The 15190-nt window shown below is 40.0% G+C and overlaps 1 protein-coding gene across 2 annotated transcripts in view; it reads left to right on the top strand.

Moving 5' to 3' along the window:
• Window positions 1-2602: 2602 nt before the first annotated feature.
• Window positions 2603-15190, top strand: part of znf638 (zinc finger protein 638) — a 36607-nt gene continuing 24019 nt past the window's right edge. Inside the window, exons 1-2 of one of the 2 annotated variants that reach the window (XM_079808913.1) lie at window positions 2603-3028; window positions 3212-3406. In XM_079808913.1, coding sequence (XP_079665039.1) covers window positions 3285-3406 — 122 coding nt within the window. In that variant the 5' untranslated portion in view covers window positions 2603-3028; window positions 3212-3284. Of the gene's footprint in view, window positions 3407-15190 lie in introns of both variants that reach the window. The other variant, XM_079808912.1, reaches the window with a different exon arrangement.

Raw genomic sequence — 15190 nt, 5'->3', positions numbered from 1 at the left:
TCATATCAGAAAGGTTATCATAGCCAGAGTCTAAACTTCCTAGAACAAGGTGCTAAGCCTGTCTCTGGTGGCACTACTTGGCAAGGACACTAACAGGTGACAATAATAGTCTCAGAGCCTATCCTTCCGCACAGTTTATGATTATGTGTTATATTTAGTACAAACACTAGGTGTGAAAGACAGTGATGTCATGCACCAGTGTGTCCCTCAAACACATTGTTTTAAAAAGCCTCACTTTGGATATTTATAGATCTGTATTCTGTCCTGTTCCTCAACCTTGATGTTGCTGATAGGTTTGGTAGTGGGACTGCCACATCTATCACCACCAACATTTTATGATAGCAGGATAACAATTTTGGGCTGGGTGCTTGTTGTCCCAATCTAAATATGTGTTTTCATTTAACCATTGTAGGCAGGACACACTGCTCACCCTAAACTATATGCAGTCCCTCTCATTTATCATGCAGGATATTTAAAGACTCCAATTTTGCGGCTTTTAGTCTGTATGGGTTGGTTTTGAAGCCATCAATATGCATGTGTTCTCTTAAAGGTTGACAAAGTAATTGTTTTTGTAGATTTACACATTTAAACCTGTCTGCTCCATCTTGGCTCCTCCCACCTTCGGCTCCACCAGAGACCCTCAGACTTGCGGTTCCACCGGGTTCCCTTGCCCTGCCGGCTCCCCCTTGGTCAGTCGTCACACCACTTCTGCCATGGACTTACGAGCGATCCGGTGCACTCCGTACCTCCACCCCTATGGCTGCAGTGGGTTCCTCCTTCCCCTCGGCGTTGCCTCTGTCCTCCATCACACTGGCTCCACCTCAGCCCTTGGGTCCTCTGGCTTTGCCTTCAAAAATCGTTGCCGTGGCATCGCCTTGATCTCTAATACCAACGATGTTGCTCATTTCCATCGGCTCTCCTGCGCCTGCGTCGTCCCCCAGATATCTTCAACCACTTTGGCTCCTCCCTCGACTCCGCCATGGGCTATCGGCACTGGTGAGCTCTGGGTCTGCGCCATCAGTCCACTACCATCGTCGCCGCTACGGGATCATTGTCGTCCACTTGCCACCATTCCTCTGTCACCGCCTCCTGCCACCATCCCTTTAACACAACCTCTTACCATCATCCTCCTCATCCACCTCAAGCGGCAACCTCCCACAGTTTCTCTTGAAGCCAATACGGAAGTGACTTAAACTGCAATTCATCGACTGGCCGCTAGGGACAGACTCCAGAAGGGAGCAGAATCTCATTGAGCCCCATGTTAAAATGCCCAACTTTACAGCAGAATAAAACATGTTTACAGCCTGGGACAAATTGTGGTTTTGGTCTATACGGCTAATTTTGCCTTTCATGACAACTGTGATGGGGGTGAATTTTTAACTCATTCGTTTACATTATATAAAGCATTAAAGTTCTGCATAATTAAGGGCGTGGCCACTTTGAGTGACAGGTGGATAGCCATTTATCTGCTGTCTGTTAGTCATCATGTCACCACAGCTCCGCCCACGTCCCGCCTCTTTGCCCATTTTTTATTATCCGGGAGTGACGCAAGATGACGCGCTGCCAAGATGGCGACGGCCGGCTCCACCCACTTTAGGCTTCAAAACTGCTCTTCAGAATCCTATGGGTGAAGTCACGGACACTACGTCCATATTTTTCTACAGTTTATTGTCCACCTCCAGAGCCCCCACCTTCCCTCCCCGGTCCTTCATTATGGGATTCTATTATTAAACTTTGAGTTTTGGAATTGTAAACTTCGTCTTCATCTGCCTTCCTGCAAACACATGTGACATTAATATGCCCCACCCCAACTTCTGTCAACTTCATTTACAGCCTTCCTATTCGCAGAGTAAGATTTACCATTAGTTTGGAGGGGGACAGAGGTACAGTCGAACCTGTCCACTCACACAGGACACACTGATCAGGATATTCCATCTCTTGAGCCTCAGTGACAGCTGAGTTTGAGCGAAGGATGAATATGCATTCCGGATCTGATTAAGAGACTTTGTGGAAGCTTCAACACAGTTGACTGGGCATAAATCCAAAGAATGAACTAGATTGTGCAATTACAAATTTGTCATATTTGACAATGAGCATGATTGGGCAAAATTCAGATTTGAAGAATTGGTTCCCTTTCAATTCAATTCATTTGGAAGTTGAATCTATCTGTCCACTCACACAGGACACACTGATTAGGTCTGTCTGTCTGTCAAACTTAAAAAAGACCATGATTCCAGATTCAGATCTCAAATGTCCTTGAGGCCTTGAAAGGAAATGGAGTAGTGCTAATCTTACCTGGGGAGATTTTTTTAATTAATAGTTAAAATGACTCACATGAGAGGTCTTATGATCTAATAAATGAAAGTCTGCAAGGGAATGAGCCAACACATGGGGTCAGCAGTTAGCCATAAGAGAGAGATAAAAAAGAGAGAAAGGAATGGGGGCAGGAGATGTAAATGTGGGCACAGGATATAGAAGGAAGGAATGTCTCTTTAAATTACCCTTTGCTACCAAGCAAGGAGAGAGGGTAATGCCATACCCCTCTTTCCCCCCCTCCCTCTAGATCACTCTTTTCTCCCCTCCCTACAGACGTCCGGCATGTGACACTGTGGTTCAGCTACACCAGCTGACTGATCCGGGTGACAGAAACCGTGTGGCTTGAAATCCCAGGACACCCTTTGCAATCCCAGCCTGATCTAATAGCTGTCAGTGAAGACAACTAGGATGGAGAAGCCGATACTAAAGTTTTTTAGTTTGAACTATTTCCCTTTTTTATAGGAGTATGCGCAGCGTATGAAAGTGTGATTTGTTCACAAGCTTGATTTTCTCAAAATATTTGGTGAAGAACTAAATCTTTCTACAATGTATGTCAAATGAAATTCTTCAGAGCTCTGATATCATCTTTCGGACAGTTTGATTATTTTGGGACAACTTTTTGGACTTTTTGTGACCCGTTACTCTCAGCGCTTATTTACTACCCCTTCACCAGATAATTTATGTAGCAGCAATTCCCCGTTTGCAACTCCAGGTAAGGATCAGCAACACATTCATCATCTTAAGACCATCCGAAACAACCGGCATCCCATCATGTGTTGATTCCCCATCAATGTCCTTCAACTATAATCAGTTAGACACTTTTCCATCCTTCTGAAAGCCTTTGCGAATCTCAGACTCTGTATTCCTGTGGGTTGGTTTATTTGTGGATTTTAAGGTCTCCTTGGGGTCCAGATCAGGTGCTACAGGAGCACATTTACCCTCCTTTCAGCTTTTCTGGGGCAGAAGACATGATAAAGAGCAATAAGAAACTAAATTCCCAAGATGGCGCAACAAATGCTATCATAAGCAACAATGTCAACAAACAGGTCAATAGCCTGGCTCTCTTCTCCCAACCGAATGCCCCAAATAGGTAAGTGGAGATGTGTTTTTAAAACAACCTTTTATTCTGATTCTGAATAAGTTGTGGTTTATTTTATGGTAGGAACCAATCAAGATTCAGCATTTAAGTGTTATGTGTGTCTAAAAATGTGGAGAAATGTTAAGAAAAGTCATTTGTGTTTTCTCCCATCTTATTCTGTTTAATTCGCTAACATGTCTGGATGTGAGATTTGTTGTGGTTTGTGCCACGCTCATGTGCCTGTTTTTTGTTATGTCTTGTCCTAAACTTTATATGTTGAATGATTTTACAAAAGTACAAAGTAGAAGAACTTTACAAACCGGTAAAAAAAAAAAAAAAACTGTTTTCAGAGATTGTATCTTTAATACGAGTGTATTGTGTCTTGATTTTTTCACTTGCTTTTAAATATAAAAAAGTTAAATCATTTTTAGTGCAGTAAGACAAAAGTAACTTCTTTTCAAGATACTATCAGTGCGTATCATATATAATGTATATATATATATATAAAACACAAGACAAAATACTCATTAGGCATATGATTTTCTGCTCTATGAAATGAATTAGCATTAACATGAATATGATTTAAGTAAAATATTTTTTTTTTGGCAGAACATATTTGTGCTGGCAAAGGCATCTATAATCATAGACTAGCCACGTCTGGCTTCATTCCTCTTGTGTGAGTCAGTATCCCCTGATGGCAATAGTCTAATTATATAATCCGCGTTGTATTCATTTATAATGGTCCTTAGACCAACTAGCTTTAAAAGAAGGGGTTGGTTTTCCGCTGCCTGCAGGGAACAGCACCTGTTGTGTCTGCTGTTTGCTATGCAAAGGAATGTCATTATCACGTATAAAATGTACTCTTGAACCAACATGAGTTTTTAGACAATTCTGTACTATGGTCATTTTCCTGGATTAACATATTTAGTTTGATCCTGGAAAAACATTCTGACATTTTAGTCTTAAACCTAACCCTACCCCTACTCATAAGTTATCCCTAAAATCAGAGTACACCCAACCCTGGAACACCCAATCCTGGTTTTAAGCCTAAACTTGACATAAACTGTAAACTTGTCCCTTAAATCTGATTGGTTGATTGGAATGTTGTTTCAGGATCAACAAAGATGTTGATTTTTTGTTGTTGGTCTAGGCCTACTTGGTGAAATCACCCCTGTACTATAATGCCAAAGTCAGCATAGTAATTGTTTTAACATATCTGCAGTATTGCATGTACACTCTAAAAAATGCTGGGTTAAAAACAACCCAAGTTGGTTTAAAAATGGACAAACCCAGTTAATTAGTTGTTTTGCTTAAAACAACAATTGCTGGGTTAAAACAACCCAATTGCTGGGTTTGTCCATTTTCAACCCAAATTGGGTTGTTTTTAACCCAGCATTTTTTTAAAGTGTACGTAATTCGAGACAAATATAAGACCCCCCACACCCACACCCACACAACCAATCCTCTCTATCCTCAAAGGTTTCTCTGTGTTCTTGCAATCTTCATAACTTTACCTTTTCGGGCCTAGCTTCATGCTTTTGCTCACATGACTAGAGGATACTGTTGCTTACTTCATGTCACATTCCTCTCGTCACTCAGCCCAGATTAACACTGCTTCAGATATTATTACACATACATGATCTCCCACATTAAACTGACTGAAAGACGCAATGCAAACCGTACAATCGACATTATTCTGTTAATAAATGTAGTTGTAGGTTTAATTTAAAGCAGAATTTGCCATGACTTCTTATAAAAGCTCAATGATTATGGATTGATTGTTGCTTTGGTATGTTCTCCTTTGTCCCGACTGAGCTGGTTGATGTAACCTCTCCCCCTGATCTGTGGATGAAAGGATTTTGTTGTTCTCTATCCAATTCACTTTCTTTTCTCCTCCCTTACTCCTCTCGCTAACAATGGATCTTCCTCTGCTATCTGGGACAGCACTGCTCCAACACAAACTGACCCTGATACTCTATAGATGAGCAAACTAAAATGTTTTTATTAATAAAAGAAGAATAGATAAGTATGTAAAAATTCATCAGTATTTTCCCTAAAACTGCATTTTACCAAAGATTCAAAAATACAGTTTGAAATTGCCCTTGTTCTCTACGTCACAGACATGATGTAACCAATCACGTGAACGTGCGGGCAGCTTTAGCAGATCATTACTTTGCTGTGAAGCAGGGGAGTCTCAAGAGAAGCCAGGTTATCCCGGTATATTTTTCTGCTGATATAGAAAAACGGATACATTTAGCAATATATCGGGTTAATTATGTATATTACATTGTTATATGTCTTTCTCCACTGACGTTCTGTGATGTTCAAAGCGTCTCTAAGGATGCTGATTTTGTCTGACGCTGAATGCGCTGAATGCCACTTTTCACACGCTCTCACGCCACACATCAATTTTCTCAAGCAGAGAAGAATCGTGCCTCAAAAACTACACTTTCTTTTTTTATATGAAACAAATTCTCAGCTCTCAAATTCTGTCTGACTCTGAGATGGCGAACAGGACATGGTTTGTGTAACATTATCAACACATTATTAGCTGTTTGATAACGTAGTCAAGCAAAAGGATAATCATATAAATCACCATTATGTGTTCAACGTTGTAAAGAGTGATACATAAAACGCATTACCATTCTGATACGTCGACTTGTAGATGAGTCTGTATAATTCATACCTCTCCATCATACATGTATGAATGAAACCAGTATTTTCCCTTGCCATCGTGCTGCGTTTACTACAGTAAAGTGGATCAGGTATTCTGAGGTATTCTAAACGGTCATTTGCTCAACAACACGGCGGTTATGACGCAATCGTTAGCCTATTTTTACAAAAACAGCTTCAACTGGGCGATAGTGTAAGATACAAGGTAATGGAGCCTTTTATACATTGTCGTGTTTGTTTAGAAATAAACAGTGGACGAATGGAGTCTTTAAACGCCTCAGATGTAAAGATATTCACTGTCAAAGTGAGGCCATGAATGGGAGTCAATGGGATGCTAACAGCAGGTGATGGCTTGGTTAGCAATGGCTGCCCCTATGGAAGGTACGCTTTCCGGGGGCTGGATTACCCCCTTGGTGCGTGTGTGTGTGTGCGTGTGTGTGTGTGTGTGTGTGTGTGTGTGTGTGTGTGTGTGTGTGTGTGTGTGTGCGTGCATGCCATGCGTGTTGGTGGGTGGGGTGGTACACATAACTGATGATGATTGGTCGGTGGGAGACAAGGTTGAGGTTGATTGTTTGAGTTCACACACACACACACACGCATGTTCACACAGTCACACACACCAACGACCAGTCCAGGAGGAGGCAGAGCGATGGCAAGTCCAACAACTTCAAAGGTAGCTTTCGCAAACTGGAAGTATAAGCACTACTTTTCCCTCGTTGAGGTGAAAGGTAAGAATGTTTATGTAACGTGCAACTTATGCCCAGGAAGAAAGAGTCTCTCCATGTCAGTTCTAATCTAATGAAGCACCTCACATCATCACATGCCGCCACAAAATTAGTGGCTAAAAACCCAGGTGATAACATGAGCTCCACTACCCAAGGAGTAGTATAGTACTGATAATATTTACACAATATTTACACTATAGTAGGCCTACTGATAATATTTACAATAATGTATTGAATTTGATAGGTGTCTCTCACATTGTCCCACAGCAACATTACAATAGTGTACATTAATGTACAATGTTTTATAATAATAATTTATTCTATTTAGTGTCCAATTCAACCATTTAACATATCTAATATTGGGGGCATCCAAGTTATTTGACATATTTGAAGATTTGGGGAAAAAAATAGTAACAGTAGTTACTTTCCCTGGTAATTAGTTACTTTTATAATGATGTAACTCAGTTACTAACTCAGTTACTATTTGTAAGAAGTAACTAGTAACTATAACTAATTACTTTTTTAAAATAACGTGCCCAACACTGCCCACAATTATATTGTTAATGATAAACCAAACGTTCACCAACTAGACATGGCGGTTCACCTCAAAACTAATGATTTAGCCAACTTCCACCCAACCGTCCATCTCTCCCTCCATCCATCTCTCTCTTCCTGTCCTCCATCCATCCACCCACCATCCCTCCCTCTCTTCTTCCATCCATCCATCATTCAATCTATCCATCCCTCACGCCAATTCTCCCTCCATTCATCCATCCATCCTCTATACTCGCTTTATCCTTTGTAGGACAACAAGTGCTGCAGGCTATGATTTAGACAAGATTACAGCACACATAACAACAAAAAATACTGAATAAGTCATATAAGTGCTTTAACAAAAACAAGCTTCATGTTTAAATTTTTTAAGGTCCTTGGCTTGTGCACGTTCATTGTAAGTGCATTACTGTAACATGTAGCTGTAACTTACAATTATAACACAGCACTGTGTGGAAGCTTGTTGTTGCTAATCTGTGAGTTGGGCTTTTGACATTGACATTTGCACATAATGGTCGTGTGGGACTGCAGAGAGACTGTCTGGAGAAGCCCACAGTGTGTCTGCTGTGGTATTCGTGTAAATTCCAGCGCCTCCATTATTCTCAGATGTGCCATTTCCATCCCATACATGAAATGCTCATCTGTAAAATCATGTTCAAATTTTAAAATCATCATTTGTAAAAATTTTATTGTTTCTTTCATCATCTTTGTAGTCACAATCATTACTGAAATATCACCTTTAACCTCAACATGCTCAATGTCATCATCATGCTCATCAAAAACTGCATTTTCATCCTAATTCAAACTAATTCTGTATTTAAAGATAATCATGACATATTCACAAAGCACATCAGGACACAATGTTTTCTTGCTGTCTGTCCGGATTGCACTGACACAACATGCTGCTCGCTCTAAATAGACCCTTGAGCTGAAGGGCCAGTCATGTCAAGCAGCTGAATGCAAACTGAATAAAACTGCTGCACACGACACATTGCATTCATAAATTCAACACATAGCAAAGGGTCGTGACTTAAAAGATGGTGAGCTAAACCATGCTGAATGATGACCTTCACTGCATAAACCTTCACCTGCTAGCAGACTATCATTTCAAAGTTCTGATGAAATTTAAGCAAAGGAATCTTCTAAAAACAATTACGTGGGCTGTTGTGTTATAGAAGGTGACAATCTGCTGTAGTCTCCTAATCGAGCCCTGTGATATGGCCTGTAACGTAAAACCCTAGTGATGATCCCATGGCTTGATGAAAGTCTGAATGCAGTCTGAAACTGATTTATGACGCTGGTTTGTTTGTTCTGGAAGTAGTCACAGCCACAAGCTTATGCCATTGATTGAACGTTGACAAAATAAATACCAGGAGATTGTGGTTTCATTCCCCGTCCTCTCCCTCTCGCAATTGCTTTCCTCTATGTGTACTTCAAAATGGCATAAAAATGTCCAAACAACTGTGAACTACATAAACTCAGACCTTTGCGGTGTCCAGAAATAGTGCATGCTTTTAAAACTGGAGATTTATGAGGCAGTAACAACTAATCTATCTTTGTGCCACCCAAATTAGGCTTCTGGTAACTATTGCCTAGAATTCTGGAGGTTACCATCCATTTGTAATCCATTCCAATACAATAGTTCAATAAATAAGTTAATATGTGATATTTTACACACAATATTGTCTGTTTCTGCTCAGTTTTTCCATTGAAAATATTACCTAAAGCCAAAGCAGAACTGTTGTTGAGCGTTTCCGAGCAATACACTGGTGTTTTGTTTCTGAATGAATCTGTGTTTTGACCGAATTAGTCAGGTGAACAAATTATTCAATGGCTTATTCATAAAGAGAGCCATTAGGTGTGTTTGACTTGAAGCGACACTGCAAAGACTGATCGGTGTATGACATCAAAGAACCGCGAGAGCAATCTGAGAGCATATTTAGCTGTCCGCTCTCTAATCGCTCTTGCGGTACTTTGATGTCATACACCGATCGGTCTGTGCAGCACCGCTTCACAGACCTATTTACTTTATACCTGAATGAATGAGCCATTTGAACGAATTAACGACTTACTCATTAAAACCGTGATTATGAATTAATTTACCGTTTTAGTTTCTTATTTAGAGTATAATTTTATTTTAAAATATTTTGAGGATAGTATGCATTTACTCACCCTCATGTTGTTTCAAACCTGTATGACTTTCTTTCTTTTGTGGAACATAAAAACAAATATTTTGAAGAATGTTGGTAACCAAACCGTTTTAGTCTGTATATATTACCAAAATATTACCAATATAATACACTATATTGCCAAAAGTTTTGGGACATTTTTAAATTTTTTGGGGAGATTTACATGCACATGAACTTCCATGAACATGAACTTTAATGACATCCCATTCTTAATCTGTAGGGTTTAATATGGAGTTGGCCCAGCCTTTGCTGCTATAACAGCTTCAACTCTTCTGGGAAGGCTTTCCACAAGGTTTAGGAGTGTGTTTATGGGAATGTTTGACCATTCTTCTAGAAGTGCATTTGTGAGGTCAGGCACTGATGTTGGACGAGAAGGCCTGGCTCTCAGTCTCCGCTCTAATTCATCCCAAAGGTGTTCAATCGGGTTGAGGTCAGGACTCGGTGCAGGCCAGTCAAGTTCCTCCACACCAAACTTGCTCATCCATGTCTTTATGGACCGACGCTTTGTGCACTGGAGCGCAGTCATGATGGGACAGGAAGGGGTCATCCCTAAACTATTCCCACAAAGTTGGGAGCATGAAATTGTCCAAAATGTCTTGGTATGCTGAAGCATTGAGAGTTCCTTTCACTGGAACTAAGGGGCCAAGCTCAACCCCTGAAAAACAACTCCACACCATAATCCATGGTTACTCCAGAGAACAGTCTCCACTGCTCTAGAGTCCAGTGGCGGCGCACTTTACCCCACTGCATCCCACGCTTTGCATTGCACTTGGTGATGTAAGGCTTGGATGAGCTGCTCGGCCATGGAAACCCAATCCATGAAGCTCACACACTGTTCTTGAGCTCATCTGAAAGCCACACGAAGTTTGGAGGTCTGTAACTATTGACTTTGCAGAAAGTTGGCAACTTCTGCACACTGTGTGCCTCAACATGCGCTGACCCTACGAAGTGATTTGAACACCTGAATTCAATGATTTGGAGGGTGTCCCAATATTTTTGGCTAAAAACCAATTCAGATGCAGCTTCTGAAAAAAAGCATGGCCGTATAGCCTAAAAAGTTTATGTTGAAACAAATAAAATATTTATTTCTAAAACTACTGTTTGTAATGTCTATTTGACACAATAATGATTTTAAATTATATTTTGTGGCCATGGGTATCGGAAGCAAAAAAATGTGGGTGGGTCCTCTCTCAGAAAAAATGTACTGGAGTAAATTAAGAGTAAACATAAGTACAAATATACCGTCTAGTTTACTAAACGTCTGGTTGGGCCAGACAAAATTACGGAAATTACTTTATCATTTTCTACTGCAGCAATAGTGTAGGGGTAAGACGCAAGGCGTCAAGTTTTGATGCAATTTTCCCTAGGTTCGAATCCGCCTTTTGCCGAACTCGCTCCACTCCCTTTTCCCATCACATATCAGATCGGAAAGGCATTTATGTTCAATAACAATTAAGAAAATATTAGAAAAGTGGAAATAAAGAGTCTAACATGTGTTTAATAACAAGTGTTTATCAGTTAGGAGTAGGTAAACAAACATGTCCTGAATTAGAGACGATAAAAGTGAGTGGGTTCAATATCATTGGTTGTAAAAAGGGGGTGGGTTCCGACGCCCATGTTTTCGGGGTAATTTCTCAGCCAAATTTGGTGTGTGATTAATTATATATATATATATATATATATATATATATATATATATATATATATATATATATATATATATATATATATATATATATATATATATATATATATATATATATATATATATATATATATTTACTTCCTAATATTGTGTTGGTCCCTCTTTTGCCGTCACCCTGAAGGTGTGCTGTGGTATCTGGCACCAAGATGTTAGCAGCAGATCCTTTAAGTCCTGTAAGTTGCGAGGTGGGGCCTACATGGATCGGACTTGTTTGTTCAGCACATCCCACAGATGCTCGATTGGATTGAGATATGGGGAATTTGGAGGCCAAGTCAACCATTCATGAACCATTTTTGCTTTGTGGCAGGACGCATTATCTGCTGAAAGAGCCACAGCATCCAGGAAATACCGTTTCCATGAAAGGGTGTACATGATCTGCAACAATGGTTGGGTAGGTGGTACTTGTCAAAGTAACATCCACATGGCAGGACCCAAGGTTTTCCCAGCAGAACATTGCTCAAAGCATCACTGCCTCCACCGGCTTTATCCTCCTTGTTAAGGTTCGAGTCCCACTTAGAGCGGGCAGTTCGAACAGGAGGGGTTACACCTGGTCAGTGTCACTGAAGAGAGATACGGGATATGGGATGGAAAGCCTGAATATGGGATACAGAATGGAAAGCCTGAAGAGACCTTGGCAGGATTTATTGGCAGAATTAGATGTGTTAATCACAGTCTCCTGGTACTAGTTGTTATCAGAAACTGAACACTAAAAAGTTTCATGTGGTTTCTTTTCACCTTCGACAGAGTGACATTACCCACACAACAACCTTGAAGAAACATTTTATCATAAAAAAATACACATACACATCTATATTCTATATCCTGCTCTGCTAATATGTTTTTAGCACATGTTAGCATGACCTTGGCTCTTGGTCGTGGTTCAGTTTTAATGCCATAAGGACCTTAGATGGGCAGTGGAGGATATCTATATCTGGGCCCCTTAACAAGATTTATGGGTTCCCCCTTCAGAAAGGTTATGTATGTTTTTGGATACGTTTTATGGGCATTCATGGTTTACAGTGTGTGTGTGTGTGTGTGTGTGTGTGTGTGTGTGTGTGTGCGCGAACACGTGTGAAGAGCTTGCAGCCTTAACAGTAGCACAAGTAGAAGTGTAGTACACATGTCGTCTTACACAGTAACCAGCCTCCAAAATATTTAAGACCTGAGAAACTAAAACCCAAACCATAATCTACACAAGTAAGTGAACACATCTTGGTGCCAGATACCACAGCATACCTTCAGGGTGGACGCTTCTCATTAAACAAAGCTTGATTTTTATGCATTCTGACACATTTAAGTCAGTATATGATTCAAATGTTTGTGGTTTTGTTTTTCTAAAGTCTCTTATGCTCACAAAGGCTGCATTTATTTGAAATATTATTACAATTGAAAATACATGTTTTCTATTTGAATATATTTTAAAACATATTTCTTCCTGTGATCAAAGCTGATCTTAAGTGTCACATGATCATTCCGAAATCATTCAAATATGATTTGGTGCTCAAAAACCATTTCATATTATCAATATTGAAAACAGTTGTGCTGCTTAATATTTTTTTCTGGGTTCTTTGATCAATAGAAAGTGTAAAGAACAGCATTTATTTAAAATAGTCATCTTTAGGGACATTCTAAATGTCTTTACTGTCACTTTTGATCAATTTAATGCACCCTTAAATTTCTTAAATCTTATTGACCCCAAACTTTTAAATTGTAATGCAACTCCATAAATTCAAAAACCTTTTCTGGAAAACACTGGCATATTATACAAAGCATTACTGATTGATATGTAGTTTTCAATACATTCCTATTGATGCTTTCAATTGGATAACATTGTCTTGGTGACAATGATGAAAAAATGGATGTACAAGACTTCCGATGAACATTTTCGGAAACAATGTAGCTGTCCCATCAACTGTCCAGAAACTTGAACCCAGTGTAAGGTAATTCAGAGAAGCAATGCTGATTTAAAGGGTGTCATGTCAACACAGCCAGACCCAAACCTCAAGTGCAAATACAGGGTGTTCACAGCTTACCGATTGGACTACGGCTCACTTACTAACTGGAACTATTGTTAAATCAATCAGCATATAAAATGCTATTTAATATAGCTGATATTAATCAATACCACAAATAGAGATTTTATACAAACTTGCAGAATTACCGAACACATTAACTGAAACAGACTGTGGAAGAAAAGGACAGCTGAAATGAGGAACGAGCAGTTTTCAGTTACAGCAGAAAAGATGGTGAACATATCTGAGGACACTGTTACCACAAAACGCCTCCCCAGCACAATTCTGAGAGCACGGGTGCGGTAGAAGGTTAAAGGGGTTGTGTTTGCATGAGTGTGTGCAAGTGTTTATCCGTGTGGGTCTGTACTCTGAAATAGATGGTGCTGAGGTGCTGAAGGAACTCATTTTAGGGGTGACGAAACCAGAGCCCACTAGAATGAAGCTTTCATTATGGGAACATTAACCAGCACATTTAAGCTAAGCAGTACTCACTCATGCTGTGACAGGATGTTCTTTAGTAGTGACCACCAATCCAAAATATTAACATTAATTTGACATTAATATAAAGATACCCGACACTATGAAAAATTCCTGTTAAAAACAGTAGCTGTGGTTTCCAGAAATTCACTGTAAGAATGACAAGGTGACCACGTTTCAAATCTAACGGGATGCATATTAATGCATTTCACAAATTATAACCAAATATTTCATTGGTAATGTTAATAAAAATCTGCTTTCTATCTAACTGATAACCACCATAATATTACAGGTGGTACAATAGAAAGCCATACAATGAATCAGGATTCATTGCATGTGGTCTGTCCATAAAACATAGCTAATAGGCATAGACAGACAGTGCACAAAACATAATGAACATTAATATTCTTACATGTTGCAAAGGTCTGCAAAGTCACAAAGCACAGAGTCACATCAAAGGGAGTTATTCTCTATATCAGTGTCACTGTTTCTGAAGTGCTACGATTGTAGTCTTGAGTTTTCTTCCGGGAACGAACACGTCACACTATTCCTCATTTAAATAATTCCCTCCCACGGCATATGCAAAATAAAGGGGCGGCCCTGGTTGAGTTGCATTAGTAGTGTTGTGAAACCATAGACTGTAAAAAAAAATATGGACGTAGTGTCCGTGACTTCACCCGTAGGTTTCTGAAGAGCACTTTTGAAGCCTAAAGTGGGCGGAGCTGGCCGTTGCCATCTTGGCAGCGCGTCACTCCTGGATGACTGAAAATGGGCAAAGAGGCGGGACGTGGGTGGAGCTGAGGTGCCTGGTTGCTGAAACCACGCCCACCTAGCTCAACCATAGTGGCAATTCACCTGTCACTCAAGTGGCCACGCCACTTGTAATATAATTTAAAGTTTAAACAGATGAGTTATAAAAAAATTCACCCCCTCACAGTTGTCATGAAGGGAAAAATAGGGAAATCTACAGCTATATAGACCAAAACCCCTTTTTGTACCAGGCTGTAAACATTTTTTTTTCTGCTGTAAAGTTGGGCATTTTAACATAAGGCTCAATGAGATTCTGCCCCCAATTAGCTATATACAGCCTTTTAACATGGGGGAGATACAGATTTGACTCCCTTTTGGAGCAGTTTTTGCAGTGTAAGTCACTTCCGTGTTTGGCTTCAAGAGAGACCGCGGGAGGTTGTCGCTTGGTTGAAACTCGCGGTTATGGTAAAGGGCATGACATTTAAGAAACACGCTCAAAACGGTTGACAAATCACAGCACACTGATCCAGCCGACCAATCAGAGCACATTTCACTTTTCAGAAGGCGGGGCTTCATAGAGACAGGAACTAAACAGAGCGTTACTGACAGACTGGAAAGAGAGGAGCTGCAACAATGGAGAATATATAAAAAACAATGTGTTTTTGAACATTCAAGCATGAAAACCTATTCTGTAGAGCCCAAAAACTAAATCA

The sequence above is a fragment of the Gobio gobio genome, assembly GCF_949357685.1.
Source record: "Gobio gobio genome assembly, chromosome: 2".
NCBI classification, from domain to species: Eukaryota; Metazoa; Chordata; class Actinopteri; order Cypriniformes; family Gobionidae; genus Gobio; species Gobio gobio.
The sequence above is the reverse complement of the archived record's forward strand: the minus strand, read 5'-3'. Positions and strand labels throughout refer to the sequence as shown.